At 37.2% G+C, this 16,932-nt stretch overlaps 1 protein-coding gene across 1 annotated transcript in view; it reads left to right on the top strand.

The window, feature by feature from the left end:
• The first annotated feature begins 2,510 nt into the window (after window positions 1–2,510).
• Window positions 2,511–16,932, top strand: part of KIF20B (kinesin family member 20B) — a 39,484-nt gene continuing 25,062 nt past the window's right edge. Inside the window, 14 exon segments of the mRNA XM_010289802.1 lie at window positions 2,511–2,674; window positions 3,227–3,311; window positions 3,423–3,539; window positions 3,746–3,884; window positions 6,129–6,389; window positions 9,008–9,193; window positions 10,561–10,672; window positions 11,139–11,210; window positions 11,692–11,838; window positions 13,601–13,772; window positions 14,292–14,310; window positions 14,475–14,692; window positions 15,453–15,592; window positions 16,183–16,333. Of these exon segments, the coding sequence (XP_010288104.1) occupies window positions 2,511–2,674; window positions 3,227–3,311; window positions 3,423–3,539; window positions 3,746–3,884; window positions 6,129–6,389; window positions 9,008–9,193; window positions 10,561–10,672; window positions 11,139–11,210; window positions 11,692–11,838; window positions 13,601–13,772; window positions 14,292–14,310; window positions 14,475–14,692; window positions 15,453–15,592; window positions 16,183–16,333 (1,983 nt within the window).

Below are 16,932 nucleotides of genomic sequence, written 5' to 3'. Positions count from 1 at the left end.
CCGGCCCGCCCCCAGCCGAGTGTGCTGCTGCCTTCATTCGGCGAGGGTGGGCGGCTGGGCCCGCCCTGCGTGGCGGAGGCTCTCAGGTAAGCCCGTGAGGGTTGCGGGGCTGTTGGGTTTTCGCTGGGAGGGCGGGCGGCGGCCTGGAGGTTGCGGAGCTGAGAAGTAGTGTGGGAGGCCTTCGTGGTGGGTGGTGCTGAGAGCTCTTCCTCTCGCTTCTCCCTGTTGCCATCCTAGTTACTGGCGGTTGCGCTGGGCGAAAAGCCACGGGCGGGACGGGGGTGACGGGTGGTGGTGTGTGAAAACTTTTCGGTGCTGCTGTGGGGCGTGCAGGCCGCGGGTAGCGCCCGGCCCAGGGCCGTGAGGCTGACAAAGCCCTACGGCCATATGCCATAAGAACGGGAAAATAGTGTAAAGCCTTGAAGTGAAAGATTGATATTTGCAGAGCGAAAATTTTCCTTTTTAATTTTTTTAAGTGGGAGGACTAACACTTTATGTTTTATGTAAGCCGCCAGGCTTATTGTTTTGGTTTGGAGCATTTTCGATTCTTTCTTGCGCTGCCTGACAATGCTACAGTCTGTGTGTACTGTGGCCGCACTTCACTATGCATGCCACTCTGGATCCTCCTCTCTTAGGGCGTCTGCAGCTTTAATCTCTATAGTTATGCTAAGCAGAGTTACAATAACATATCCCAGTATACAAGTACCTTTTAGTGGCTACAGCCAGGTAATATACCTGTTTACACCAGAATATCTAAAGTAATTACAGTGTTGTATGACAATGGGGAGACAGATGGGCAGTCAGCGTCTTGGTTATGCATGCTGTCAGTAGGTGAACATTACTGGTCTGAGTGCTGGGCTCACGTGAAGACTTTCAGTCCCAGCTTTGCATACACAGCTTAATGTTTGCTTTTTCCCTGTTATGTGAAGAGGCACAGAATGAGAGCATAATCTTGACAAATCATGCTTTAAAATAAGCTTATATTTAAAGCAACTAAAATGTCAGTTTTCTAACAAATATATTTCCTATCAAGGACTGCTAAGAATTTTGCAGTGTGACTTTGTAGCTGATGAATAAGATCATGACAGCACAGGTATATTTATTTTGAGCAGTAGCTTATTCACAGCTCAGTGTTTGTTTAAGCTGTGATAATATTTTAGGTCAGGTTTTTCCTGGTTTTCATACAGTTGCTTGACAAAAATAAAAGCTGTAGATTAGAAGAAACAAAGTAAACATTGCTGCTTAGTTCATGTACAGCTTTACCTCCTTTGTAGCTTGGTGATGTTTGTCTAGCTGCTTGAAGTTCTGTATCTGCCTTTTACAGGCTAGATAGGAAGGCTGAGCTGTTAAGTGTTTTGGCACGTTCCGGGTTTTATGTGGGGCAAACAAAAATGATATGATTGCTTGATAGGCAGCACCATTCCTGAACAAAGGAGCTTTGAACCAACCTTGCTCAAAAGGAGCACTGCCTGCTCTCCATTAATATTTAGAGACACAATGTATATGCACCGTTGGAGCATAGACATGGGAATGTACCTTAGAAGACTGTTGAATTGTTGTGTCCAAAGCTTCAAAACAGTAGGAGGCTATGGAGTAGATATCTAAATATCTAATTGCTACATCACTTGCTACCATCGTCTATGAGTAATTGTCCGATGAGTTATTTTTAAACTTAATCCGTAACAAAAGCTGCCAAGTCGCATCTGTAATGTCACAGGAAAAAGCAATAGGAGAGTAAAGTGCAGACAAAATATGCTAATATTTTTAAATAAAAATGCACTTTTTTAAAGGTTATTTGGAAACTTATCTGTCCACTATCAACACTGAATCAATTTTGCTTTCATTTTCTGTAGCAAATCTTCACTGCCCAGATTCTGAGATGCACAAAAATAATTAAATTATGGATTAATAAATTAATTTCTGATCAAATGACTAAAAAGCAATACTTTAACTTGTACTCTGGCATGAGGTCTTCTAATTTTCTAGTGTGCCTTTAATAGCTAAAGCCATCTATTAGTATTTGGAATGTTTCTGTACTCTGTCTTGTCTTAAGCCACATCAGGTTATCTTTATAATACTGTTATCAAGTCCTGCCGAGATAACTATGAAGTTTGGGTTACTCTTGCAATGAGCTTTTATTCTAAATGGATACTATAATGGGATGATGGAGAAATGGATGTGAAACAGTATGATTAGTTTTTTTCTCTTTATATCTTTCTTGTCAGAGATGGTTTTAACAAGATTGTGTGTAAGGCTTTTGCCTGGCAAAAAGTTGCTTTTCACTGAAAGAAGAATGGTGGTTCTTGTCGCATCATAATGCGAACCCCTCTGTAGACCCTCTCCCCAGCTATCAGAAACTTGCTATCTATGTTATGAATAGGATGAAGAAAGCTTTCTCCTTAAAGAAACTGCAGCTATTGGTCTCAAACTGACTTGTCTTCTAAGGGACTTCAGAAACTCTTACATTATGTGATGAGAGAGCCAAAACCAGTTTTATTTTATCTTGCAGGATGGAGCTGACTTTGGATAATGAGAAATTTTTCAGACCATCCTATATTGCTAGTGTTGAGCCTTCTCAAAGAACAGGACCAGTAAACGTGGAAGATCTTAAAGCAGATCTCTCTGCTGAATTTTCTTCGGTTTCTTCAAGCTCAGACACAAGCCAGGTAAGAAAGCTTTTGTGTTTGCATTGTTTGGATTTTTTTTAATAAGTTTAGTCCTTTCATGGATGAGGATAATCAGAATTTTACAAAGAAGATGAAAAGCATCTGTAGGAGGTTTTTAAATTGGAGGTCATACATAGGATTAGATTTAAGCAGTGTGGCCCTGCATTGCTGCCTTATTGGGTGCATCAGTCTTCTGTGAATTAGGCTAATTGCCAGTTCAGAACAGCTTAATCGTAGAATGTTTTTGTGGGTTTCGTTCTTGATCTCTAGTTGGCCTGAATGTAGCATGCATCTCTCTCTCTCTCGATCTATATCTATATATATCTCTAGATCTATATCTATATATAGATATAATATGTTCTGCAAGATTATTAACTCTAACTTCTGCAGGGGCCTAAGGACTTGTAAAAACTGATATAGTGAATTACTTTTGCTTCCCATGTCATCAAATAAGTCTGTTCAAAATAGCCCGATGAAAATAAAACTGCCTTAGCATGCTAATCTTCAAACAAAGAATCTATTCAAATTTCTAACTTCCTTAATTTTTTTTTATTTAAGAGGAGCAGCTTGGAGTCTAAGGGACACATACAAGTGTGCCTGCGTATTAGGCCGTTTACATCACTGGAAAGAGAAAATGAATTGCAGGTGTGACGTTTATTTAGTTTTAAAATACTTTAAATATATATGGTTTTTTTCTGTAAGCTGAGCTCTTCATTCTTTTTTCATGTTTGTATTACTTGTGCTTCCTTTTAATAGGACTGTGTTTCACTTGAAGACTCAACAAGCATCATACTGAAGCCCCCCAAAAACTCTTTGAGTCGACTAAGTGAAAAAACTGCTGGACATATGATACAGAAGTTCACTTTTTCACGAGTAAATGAATTGTCTTCAAAAGCTTTTAATTTATTCCTGGAACAAGTTGTTTAACTTGTATAGTTTAATACAAAGCAAACTAGCTTTTTTTAAACGTCAATAGTCTTTAAGATTATAAACATATAGAATTTAAAAGAATCTTTGTAAGTCTCTAATGATTGCTTGGTTGCTTAAGAGAAATAAAGGTGTTTCTTGGTAATGCTCAGGTGTTTGGACCTGAAACAACTCAAGAAGAATTCTTTGAAGGTGCAATGAGACAACCAGTGCAAGATTTCTTAGATGGATATAATCGTCTTATTTTTACGTATGGCGTTACAAATGCTGGGAAAACCTACACATTCCAAGGTATAAGTAGAAATGTGTTCTCCTTGAATTAACTTCCTTTTTTTAAAGTGAGGATTACTTCTAGCAGAAATATTGTAACTATAATTTTTTCCTTTATTTAAACTGTAGGCCCTATACATTGGCTTCTCTTGAATATTAATGAATGGCCTTTGAAATTCTCCTTCTATAACAAGTATCGCTAAACTGATAACAGACAGTCACTGCCAGAGTTTACATAAACGTATAGTGGTATAGCTTTGTAAGGCTGTAAAAACTTCAACCAGGTGTGTGTGACTTTTTTTCCCTTCCAAGTATCTAGAATGTCAGGGTGGAGGGGGAGTTAGGAAAATAGATCCTCTATATATGTCAGGATGTGAAAAGTGTGTAAGTCACTCTACACCAGACTAGCATTTTGTTATTTTTTTATTATTATTACAAAGGTCATACGCATCTCAAATACCAGTCCTTATTTGAAGACTCTGCATATGAGTTTGTTTCAATTATTACAGGCAGAGAATGTTTTGTAACATGTTTGCTTACTTCCAAGTATTTATGTCTTGTCTCAAGTTTCTGAGCTTATCAATAATATCCTAGGAGATCTTGACTCCTGATGTGCTATTTCTATACTGATAAAGCTCAGTATCTTTCTGGTCAGAAGATGTCATTCTTTAATTATTTTTCAAAGCATTTTAACAAATGAGGTGATTTGATTCACATGCAAATAATTATTTCTCCTATAGTGAAATGGCAGTTCTAGATCCCATACTGCTTATTATATGCACAGAAGCAGCAGAAGGACACTGAATTTTGTGCTATATGAAATTGATCTTTACTGAAGTTACATTGTCTTCTAAGTGATCTTCTGTTAGGCGGATTATAACTGAAGGCTACTGCCAACACTTTTGTTTATCACTAATCTGGAGCAATAATGGGATGCTCTTTCCTGTCCTAATACATAATATATAAACAACAAAAAACAAAATTCGTAAAGTGTACAGTGCCCCCACCCCTGCCATGCTTGACTAGTTTGGGGTATATCATGTGGTTTTTCAAGAATTTTTGATTTGCCTCTCTTCAGACTCTGGAGACTTTTTCATGGTATTGTATTTTTAGGACTTGACTATTAACTTGTGATAAGAATTGGCAGGGCAGAATGTTGCCTACTGGGTGACATAATTTCCTCTTCTGTTATTCCCATTATTGTCAATATAGCCTTTCCACTTTGGCATTACATGAGCACCTGTATTCAGTCAATGGCAAAGGACTTAAGTGAAGGGTAAAGCAGGTTTTTTTAGGACTGTTCATTGGTTTCCAGTTACTGTTACATTGTTGATATTAAGTTGAATTACAAGTAGCTTTACAATAAACAAAAAAATGTTAGAGAAGGGAGGAGATGAGGACAAACATATAACGCATCAGTACTTTAAGTTAATATGTTATTTGGTTCCTAACTTGGTGTTTGAGTGCCAACAGAATTTTACATAGGTTCTGATGTAGGCAACACAGCTGGTGTTTTAACTGATAAAAGCCTGTCTGTCTCAGGAGTAGGAGAAATCAGAGGCTGGTAAATGATGCTGTCAGAGTCTGAGACAGGACAGCAGTTTCTCTTCCACTAACTCCTCTGTCCCCTTCTCTCTGGGTTAAGTGAACCCTTTTTAAACTTGCATCTTGGTTCAGAAAGATCAAGTATGCAGAGGCTTTTACTTCACTCCTTATTGCCTTTCAAGTGCAAAAGTAGTATGCCCTGAGAAAAGGGTCTGGGACAGGGAAAGGAGTGAGTCTCCACAAGTTTTCTAGAACTTTTTGTAAGGTCTGTGGCATTAGTACATGACGGCAGCTGAGAGTTCAGACATTAGTTGTATTTCAAGATTACTTCTGAGAGAGAGTTAAGGCAGCCTGTGAAATGCGATTGTAAAACCGCTGATCTCTATTAAATGTCTTTTGGTTGTGGCTTTTATGTTTGGCATTTTTTTCCTTAAAATTAAGCTCATGCAGAATACCCCGGCGGTTTTTTGGTTTATGTTATGCTCCTTACTGTCTAAGGGGCAGAGCATGAGCTATTGCTGAAAGACAAATACTGTTCAAAACACTCTAATGATAATTCTGTTACCTTGAGAATACCAAACCATTGCTTCATACTGTCAGTGGCCTCCAAATTCCTCGTGTATGCCTTGATATTAGAATTGCTTATCTTTCTGTCTTCATTTATCTGTATACCTTTTTCACAGTAATAATTAGGATCTTTCTTTTGCATGTTGCTTACAGGGACAGAAGATGATGTTGGTATTCTGCCAAGGACTATGGATATGTTGTTTAAAAATATTCAAGGAAAGCTATACACAGCAATGGATCTCAAACCACATCGGTGTAGAGATTATATAAAGCTGACTAAAGACCAAGTTAGAGAAGAAACTGCTATTAAAAACTCAATACTTCGTCTAACAAAAGAGGTAGAGGAGCACTTCTTTCTATACTGATGAATATACACATCTTTAGATAGCTCAATGTTACCCTCTTCATTTTTCAGTGGGAAGAGACTATTTAAACATGGATGTGTCTATTTGCTGTCAGCCAGCTATTCAGATTAGCAGTAAAGTGAGCAATAGAGCTGATGGACCTTGTTCTCCTGTGGATTACTGTCTTGTGGCTGAATACTTGATAGGATGTAAACTCTAAGCTTTTTTTTTTTCTATAGCTTGGGCACCTGATAATTTATCCTTTGGGGTTACTGGTGCTTAAGGACTGAATGCAAATAATCTCTCTCTCTGTGGGGTCGCTAGTAGGCCTGCTCCTTCAAAAAATTTATTGCCTTTCAGGATACTTGAAAGAAACTACTGATTTTTAAGGTTGTTCCACTCTTCCAGTTTGGTAAATATCCTTAAAGGAAGCAAAAAAATTTTTTGAAACAGAAGAGCTACAAAGCCAGTGGACTTGTAAAGATTTGAATTAAGATGGGTTTCTGCTGGACTTTATTCTTAAACAGATGATTGTTGAGCAGTCCAGAAATGCACTTCACTTTTGCGTTGCCTGGAATTTTAAAACTGTTTAGACCAATTACTGTTATGGGGGATCTGTTTCTTTTATAAGCATACCTTTTTCTTATTCTTTTTAATTCTGAAATTAATGCAGTAATATAAAAAAGCCTTGAGCATATGCTAGGAATTGGAACTAGAAAAGGATTATTGTGCTTTTTAAATTATTTTTAATGAAAAACATTAAGCATCTCCCTCGTGGCATGCTAAGTTTTAATGAGGTGTTCTGGCCATTGTGGGATGGAATATATCTATTACCTTGATTTTATTTTTAAGTTCTTTTTTTTATTCTGTGAGTTAACTGAACTTCTCTAGTGTGGAAGGCAGGTGGCAGCAAAAGTCTTAACTTCAAAAGCACAGGCATATGTTAAATCTAGATCTAGCAGTCTTTAAGGACTTAAGAAAAACCTGTCACACATGTGCATGAATATGCATATGTCCCCTCTGGTTTCTAAAACTGTAGTTATAAGAACAATACTTCAGCTTATAAATTTGGTGGCAAGGTTTGCATCTACTTAAACAGACACAGGGTGGTTTTTTAATATGTGTAAACCTTAAACCTAGAAGTTTTTATTACATAAATATTTAGCTATTTTAAGAATCACTTTATGGAATCCCAGCTTTATATGAAATATACTCTTGAGAAAACATTTAAAACAAAACCAAACAACAACCCAGACAACACCTGTTCTTTAATCCATGTTTCTTCTCTTAAGCATACTGGTTTTGGTAGATTAGTTGCACTTCTGTGAAGTGCAATAAAACCAACCAACCAAAACTAAGACTGGGAATGGAGTGTATACATGTGAACTTCATAAACTCTTGCTGTTGACATTTGCGTTAACTTTTTTTAAAGAGCACAGCAGAAGAAAATTTTCCTTTCTTTCTAACACCTAGACTTTATTTCAACTGTGAAAGGTTTCTACAGCTGTATCATGAAACAGTAAGTTTCTCAATTTCTTAAGTGAATGAGTGTTCTACATTTACCTCTGTTTCTAAGGGTTGGCCTAGTAAGCCGTAAGATATGGATTCCTGAATTAGCAAAATACAAGTAATAAAACAAATTTCAGGACTCTAGATTCACCAGATTAGGAGTAATGTGTAAACTGCAACTGGACTCTTGCAAATAATCATGTTAAAGTAGCCTGTTTCTGTGTGGACTCCCACCCCTCTATTTTTCTGTGGCTGGTTTTCTTCTGGTTCAGCAAGCTGAAATGCTATATCCTGTGTCAGGAATGAGTATTAAGGTGAGAACAACCCTTTCAATAGGAGTGTACAGGTGTATTGAACTAGGCATGATGTGTAGCCAGGATCTTTGTATTGACTTACTGCAGCTATGTTGTATTCCTATCTAGTAGGACAATAGAGCTGTTAAAGTAACTAGTGCTGTACTGTCAACAATAGATCTTAAAGTCTCTGTCCTCTTTTGTAGGTAGACCATCAAAACAGCACTAACAACAAAGCACCAGTTGATTCTAAGGGTATGTTTTATATTAAAGAATTGCAATTAAATCTGGCAAAGAAGCTTTCTTAAGCTCGATAACTGCCTTCTGGCCTGTGTTAATAAAGTGACTACTTGATATTTTTATATGCCTGTGAATTGCACAGTGAGCAAGTTATCTGGGCAGAAAAATCAAAGATAAAATGGTTAGAAGAATATATGAACTGTCATTAAATGAGATGAAACTATAGCAAGGAAAAGTAGTACTACTTATGCTATGGGCCCTAGTGGTATCCTGACAGGCTTTTAGAGTACTTGTATGTAACTAGATAAACGTAATCCTAACATTTATAAACTACCTAAATACTAGATTTGCTTTAAAAAGTCAGAATGAAGCGTTCTTGTCAGTGTAATTCTCTGCCTTCTAAAGATATTTTTTGATAGAATTTGCAAGTAGAAAAGCAAATGGCAAGGGGCACCTACTCTACAAATATGTAGTGTAAGCATGTGACTTTCAGATACTTAAGAAAGGGGGTGAAAATGTCAAAGTATTTTTGTCTGGGGTAAATGTTTTTTTTAAAAGGCTGCTGCAATATCAACTTTCACTTATGAAATTCACTTTACTGGGCCTGTATTGACTTGTAATACTTTGTACTTGGCAGATTTGGAAGAACTCTTAAAAGACTCAGAACAATCTAGCACAACTGTGAAAAATTACATGAAGTTTTCTGTTTGGGTTTCATTTTTTGAGATTTACAATGAATGTTTTTATGATCTACTGACTCCTATATCAAATGACAAGAAAAGAAAAACATTACGCCTTGCTCAAGACATCAAGGGATGTTCTTATGTAAAAGGTGATTAGAATAGAATACACTGGAAATTGCCAAATGTGTAATTTGAAAAGTCAGTCTTCCTGTAATAATGTTTCTTTCTAGATTGGAAAACCTTTAGTAGCATTTTCTCTTTATTCTTGACTGTAAATCTTTAAAAGCCTGCATACATTCTGCTACCTTGATACTTCTTTGAAATGAGAGAAATTTTGAAAACACTTGACAAATTTGTTAGTGGTTTGGTTTTTCCTTTTTTAAGAAAAGACTCAAAGTTCTTAACAGTAGTTGTAACTGGCTCTTTTTTAATGGTATTTTCTGTAGAGAAATGGACTTCAGAGAATATGTATGTTCAGTCTGACTACAAATTACATTTTACAGTACTTCAGTTTAACCAAACCTGTAATGTAATTTGGGTTGGGGGACAGAGAGCTAACAGAACTCAAAATAACAGTTCAATGTTTGTTTCTGGCCCTGGAGAAAATAGGGTTTGAAACCCATTTGATTTGTTACAGGTTCTTTGGACAATCAAGACACCAGTTCTAGATTAAAGGCTTTTCTGTAGGTGTTTGACCTGCTGCTTTTATCTTTCATATGCCAAATTATAGACTCAAAAAAGCTGAATTGGACAATAAAGCCAACTCCTTCGTTTCTTCAAAGACTAGAAAATGTGTGAAGTAGGAAATAGTCTGCTTTGAGCGATGCTTCGGCATAATCTTTCATAAAGCTTAGAAGTGTAAGGCTGTTCCTGATGTTACTGAGGAAAACAAATTAATGAGTTTCTTGGGGGTTTTTTGGTCACAGCTGCTATTTTTGCTAGTACAATTTTGGTGACCTCTAGTTTAATAGAGGCCATAATGTTCATATTATAAGTTCTATTAGTAGGGTTGTAGGTATTTAGCACGTAACAAGATGACATACAGTAGTCATACTGCAGACAAAATTCTTCAGTGATCTCTTTCAGTTAAGTTGATGGCCCTGAAAAATGTCTAGATGACACCTTCCCGCCCTGCCTCTGCCCCCCTCCATCCCCCTCAGCCTGTAGGCTAAAGTAGAGAAGCGGTCCAGGTAGAATTCTGCCTTGATGAATATGAACATACATTCTAATACGAGTATGAAAGCCCTAACTTTCAGCTTTTCAATGCTCAGGCTAAGGTTGCTCACTTAATTTGGATGGAACATATTTTAGTGTGCTAATAGGATGAAATGATGCGATATGCTTGTCCTTCCTTTATGGAAGGGGGAATCTTGATCTTATTTGTTATCATAAAATTTCTGTCTGAAGCAGACTTAGTAAAATGTTTATATATCTCAAGTAAATGTATTATCCCCATATCCTTTCTTTCTTTTTGATAACAATATTTACAAGAATATCATGCTTCTTCTTCCTAAAGATCTACAGTGGGTTCAGATTTCTGATTCTAAAGAAGCTTTTAGACTTCTAAAACTGGGGTTGAAACACCAGAGTATTGCAAGCACGAAACTAAATACTTGCTCCAGCAGAAGGTGAGAAACATTTTGAATAACGTTGGGCAGAGGATGGTGTGTGGGAGGAAAGAAAAACTAAAATAAGGCTTATAGCTTTGGCAGGGGGGAAAGAGGCCTAGATACCTAGGTCTAGATGTCTAGGTTTCAGTTTTGACATCCTTTAGCAGTATGTGACCCAATGCTTTAAGCCAAAAGGATTCAATCCTTCAAGAAGATGAACATGTGCTAAAGTTAACAGTGTTTTATCAAATGCTGTCTTTCAAGCGAAAAAAAGCACTTAGCTTTATTCCATCTAAATGTCTGAGGAAAAAGCAAAATAAGTGCTATGTAAATATAAAAATTTAAATATTTGCATCTGATAGAGTACATGCTTAGCTATGTTGACAAATTCAGCAATCACAACAGATGATGCGGAGGCTAAAAATATTTTGAAGGTATTGGTCTACTTTATCACTTCTCTGCTGATTTAAACTTCTCCTTTTAGTCACAGCGTATTCACAGTTAAGGTACTAAAAATTGAAGATTCAGGAGCACCACGAGTGACCAGAGTCAATGAGTAAGTTCAGAGCAGAGTCCCCCTCTTTTTTGTGATGAGGATGGCAATTATCTTCCACGTTGATATATTGGTACTGTACTACATACCCAGTGGTCCCTTGTAGAGCCTCATCCATGTGTGGTGGTTTCCCCACTTCCTACATTCATACAGTACTTGACCCTCTATCTCAAGACGTCAGGCTGCAGTGCTGTTCTATATCTTGTCCCCTCTGTTCAGCGCAAGGTTCTGCTAGCCTGCTATGCTCCTGAACTCTTGTCAGTCCTCAGAAGGAAGAGGACATTGAGGAAAAATAGGAAACATGTTGGGAAAGGGTTTGGCAGCAAGTAGTGTGAAATTTTATTGGGAAAGCAACATTGGAAAAGATGGAAGGTTCATGCAAATGAAGATCAAGAAATTTTTCATGCAAGAAAAGTGATCTTAAAAGTGAATAATTTGTACATATTCTAAGGTAAATAAGTGAATTTTCCTTATCTGCTTTCAGATTATCAATGTGTGATCTTGCTGGTTCAGAAAGATGTACCAAGACCCGCAACGAAGGCGATAGATTGAAAGAGAGTGGAAATATAAACACCTCTCTCCTGATTCTAGGCAAGTGTATTAATGCACTCAAGAACTGTCAACAGTCCAAGTAAGTCCTCTTACAAACTGCAAACTGGTTGTGTTTTTTAGGTATTGCCTACAACATTTAGAAGCTATTGTTTAAAGTATACAATGCTAACATTAAGTTTTTGGTAGAAAAGATGTATAGACTTGTAAAGTCTTGTTGATCCACCATAGTTATATTTAAACCTGCCTTGTTTTTCTCTTTTTAATTCAAATTCTAACATCCTTTAAATATGCTATCATAGATTTTTAGCAATTTAACTTTCTTTTTCGAAGCCTGGCTTATTGAACAAATGTTGGAATAAGTTTAAAACCCCCTTTTCACTAGTGTCATAGTAAGAGTCAAATTTTCATCCTTTTTTACTCCTTTGTGAACTATGCTGTGCTATTATAACTGTGCACTCTTGGACACAGTTTGTCTTTTTTTTTCTAAATCTTGGCATAACTTTAACACTCCCTTCCTGGTCTAGCTAACTATATGCAGAAAAAAGGAAGTCTTCCCACTACTTATGTTCTAGTTTGGGGATCTAAATGAAAGTAAAATAATATAGAAATTAGTTGTCTGAAAAACAGTACAGTATATAGTCACAGCTAGATGTAGTGGTTGAAGAACTGCTTCCTCACAGGTTCTCATCTGAATATTATTTCTGTCTCCAGAAGTTAAATGAACTCTGTCTGCCAGATGATATGCCCAGATGTGCTTTGCCAAATTCACTTACCCCATAACACTGTTCCTGACAGCCTAGTCAAAGTCTATGATACCTTAAGATGAAAAAACTTTGCTAGCATGTGTTCATGATTAACCCTACATTTTGTGAATTTATCTGTCTTATCTTCCTGTTCCTTCCAGATAGGAAGGATGTATTAAAACTAGCAGCTGCTTGGAGGGCTGTTAATGTATTCAGAATGTCTGTTTTCTGATCCTAATAACTTGGAATTTTAACAATATAGAAGAAATGTTCTGAAGCATGATCTCTTAAAGTGTTAATAGATACCCCTTTCCACTTGAATAAGAAGCTGTTAACTTTCTTAAAATGATTCCTGTTTATTAGTTCTGCAGCAAAGCTACTTATGAGCTGTATATATATTCTGTCAGGAGTGTCACTATCTTGCTGAGTTCTGCCGCACTCTTCATATAACTGAATAGCTGTCATGTCCAAAATGCAGGCAACCTATTCAGTAGCAAGTGTATGTTTAGTCCTGTTTTAGGAATTCTCATAAAATTTCCTATAAGCCAAAAACTACATCACCAGCTGAATCAAATTCAATGGCACAAATTCTGATTTAGGAAATGCCAAATTGCTGGGGGATTAGGGGGAAAAGTTCTGTTGAAGTATCTCCATATGTTTGGTGTATACTCATTTTCTTGCCTAGGTACTTGCTATTGTCCATTCTCAGAGGCAGGTTAGAGAGACATCTCTGGTGTTGGATACTGCATGCCTAGAACTAGGTATGCACTTCTCATGACTGTGGAAAGGAAAAGAGACGTGGGGTATAGTCTGATGTAGCACGAGGCTATATGACCTTCCCCAGGCTAAATGTTGAATGTGCTTTTGGTTTAGTGCTCCCATTGACTGTATTGCTATAGCCTATCTGATATGATGTCTAAAGCATCAGTCACCGCAGCCGTGCAATCTCTTCAGAAACAGCTGTATCTAGTTGAAAGCAATTTTAATTGATTTAAAAATTACTGATTTTATAAATATTTTTAAGTCTTGAAGCTGGATAGCTCTCTCACTGACTGGAAATTATTAAACTTCTCATCATCTGTTCTTTTGTCTTTAAAGGTTGCAGCAGCACATACCCTTTCGGGAAAGTAAGCTAACTCATTTCCTTCAAGGATTCTTCAGTGGAAAGGGGAAGGTATACATGATAGTAAACATAAGCCAATGTACTTCAGCATATGATGAAACACTGAACGTGCTAAAGTTCTCAGCCATTGCACAAAAAGTAAGTGTGGTGTACTTTATTTTGTTGATTAGTACTTCTGTTTTGCATGTAAAGAGCAGGTTCTGTTTGAAAAGAGTGTTTGAAAGGTTGTCTTTATGTCCATAGAGGCTTCAGTGGGAAGGTGGAGGATAAGCAGAATGAGTAGAAGTGGAGTGATATAACCCTTGCAAAGTTGGAAGACAAAAGTGTCAGGGATTAGTACTGCAGCCTTAATAGAAGCCATGGAAAACTATTGGTGACAGATATCTTCAAAGGACAATAGATCTAGGCCTTTGGAATGTGGGCTTATCTAAGCAGGTTAAGTACAACACTAAAAGGAGCAGACTGCAAGGGTGATACAGCTATTTGAGAAATAGAATTTGTAGGATGATGTTCGTGTAATGCAACTAGAAACTCAAAGTATAGGAAATAGAGAAATCTGTTGGTACATGAGGTGGCAACCCTCTTGTAGGTTATCCAGCTAGTGAAACTTGGTATTTCTGGGACCAAAGAAGGGTTAGACTATAAAGTGACTCCTTTGTACTCTAGCTGGAAACCAGTCAAAGTAGTGGATCTGAACAAATGATAGGCTGGGGGAGTACTATGCTCAGGAGACCTATAGGAAAGTGCAACAGGTATCTCTTGGAAGTGCCAGCAGAGGTTTAAAAAATACTGATGTTCTTTTATTTTCTGGGTAGGTTTTTGTTATGGACACGTCTGTTCTCCCCCAAGATCAGTCATTTGGCCAGAAATCAAGAGAATCGTCACTACTTAGTGATGCTAAAATGCCAATCCCAAGGAAAAGAGCTACTATCCTGTGGGACAGGAGCTTAGAAGATGTGATTGAAGATGAGGATGATGAGATGGAGGAAGAACATAACATGTCAAGAGAAGCAGCAGTGCAGACACATGAAGAAAATAAAGTTCTTATTGGAAAGGAAGAATATATGGTATGTGCCAGGGCTACTTTAAGAATTAGTGTAGCATGGAGTCTTGAAGCAAGAAATGCTTCTAGTTTCCCCCGTCTCTCACTTTGTTTTTTTAATTGCCCTTAATCTACTTAAATCCAACATAAGAACTAAAAATGGGATTACTCATGACTAAGTGCTGATTGTGGGAAAACTTCATGAAATGTGTCAAAGTACAGACTGAGTAGCAAGAATTGCAGATTTGGCTTTCTCTCCTTTTGGTAACCTATGGTCAATGCACAGCAAGTATTACCTGACTCTTAGCAATACCGAAGACTGTTCCTTTGTATTCTATGTACAAGAAAACTGACGAAAACTATTCTTTAAGAAACAACAATTTTAGTCACTTCTAGGGAAGACAAGGAGGAGGGAACAGAGAACTAGAGACTGTTTTCTGGAGATTTCAGTAATACTGCCCCAAAAATGAGCACCTGGAAAACATTAGCCAAATCCCATGGAGCTTAAACCTGTTTTTCAAGACAACTTCAAGAATTCTTGTAACAAACTTAATGTTCTCTCCAAATGCCTACTCTTTGCAAACTTACAAATTGCTGTGCTAGTACCAAACATATTTCAATCTACTCATGAATCCTTCTGTTTATGAATAAGCTAATAAAAGAACTGGAAGAACTTGTGCCAACTGGAGGAGTAAAGTGTTGTTATAGTGCTTGAGGAATGGGAAAAATCTCACTTCTGGGAAACTATTTCTTTATGAAAAACTAAATACTAATTGTAATTTTAGATGCTGCTAAGTCTCATAGAAGAGTTGAAGAACAAACTTATTACTGAAAAGAAGAATAAGTTACTCCTGGAACTAAAAATTCGTGAAGAAGTCACACAAGAATTTACTCAATATTTTGCTGAGCGGGAAATAGATTTCAAGTAAGCTAGCTTTAAGTGGTTTTAAAGTTACTGGTTAAAAAAATCAAAGTAGGTTCACTTATTTCTTAAATCTGCCTCATGGCCATAGGAGGCCACACTCTTCTGCTAGACTGTTAGTATATCAGTTTGTTTGGACTATGAGTTCAGGAGAAATGCTGTGTAGTAAAGGTTTTGATTTGGGGGGGGATGGGGGGTGTGTATAATCTGTAAGCATTGTTTGTTCCTGTAGCACTCTTCCCTCAGAAGAGATTTGTTGATAGGTTGTCTATAGAAAGAGTGACACTTGTGAATTCTTTGGTTACTGCAGTCTTAGTGATACTCCAAACAGGTATTCTGTCTCAAGAAGCTTAGAAAAAAATGTTTGTAGTTAAGTGCTATCCACAATTTGTGTGTACATTTCTCTCCCCCTCATTCTTCAGCGGGGTGTGGGGGGGAAATACACTTCTATTTTGATGTAGCAGTACCATTTTGAGTATTGTTCTATTGTGCCAAAATAAAGGAAAACATCTTTGTTTATAGGCACCTATACTAAGAACTCCATAGCATCTCATACTGTCTAGCTTTCAGCTGACTTATTTTTCCTACTATAGAGAGTGCCTTTCTCGCGAACGAGAACGGCTTGAAGAAAATTCTGAAAGACGCCTGGAAATCTTCAAGGAACTTGTAAATGGTTACCCTAAAAACACAGATGGAGAAAATAAATTAAAAGATTGTCCTTGCAGTGAACAAGCTGGATCTCTGGTATTTTTACACCTCCCCCGCTCAACCCACAATAACATCCCTTATACTAACTCCCTATTACAGTCATGATATGTCTCAAAGATTAGAAGGATGGTTTCAAGGAATTGCATGCTGTGTAACCATATCCTCAGCAAGATATATTTATCCCATTTAATAGGAGTAGTTGCTGAGCCCTAGGTATGCATTTAGGAACCTGGCGTTTTCTGCATTTCTGCAATACGTAGTGAAAATTACTGTGTGCATAGAAATTGGGGGAAGAGCTGCAGTTATGGTATAAACTCTATTGTGTTAAGTGCCCATGTAAAGTATTTGAAGCTGACTTCTCAGGCCCCTATATGGACTGTACTAGAGTGGTCTCAGACTTTTTTCCCTCTTAAGGCTATTGTAGCTACAACTGAAGCAGTGAGAATTGTATATACACTAGATTCTTAACTTAAGGCTCACTCTTGTGAGTTTGGAACTCTTTGTCAAAGAGTTTTTGTTTTACAAAACAAAGAGGAAAGATATGAAGTCAGTGTTTTGAGTGCAACTTAAGCTTGTGGTAGCTTATCAAATTATTTCACCTCACAAACTTTTACTGATATATGAACATTTCAGGT

Source organism: Phaethon lepturus, unplaced genomic scaffold (genome assembly GCF_000687285.1).
Source record: "Phaethon lepturus isolate BGI_N335 unplaced genomic scaffold, ASM68728v1 scaffold436, whole genome shotgun sequence".
Lineage (NCBI taxonomy): Eukaryota > Metazoa > Chordata > Aves > Phaethontiformes > Phaethontidae > Phaethon > Phaethon lepturus.
Note: the sequence above shows the minus strand (reverse complement) of the source record. Positions and strands in the feature narration are given on the sequence as shown.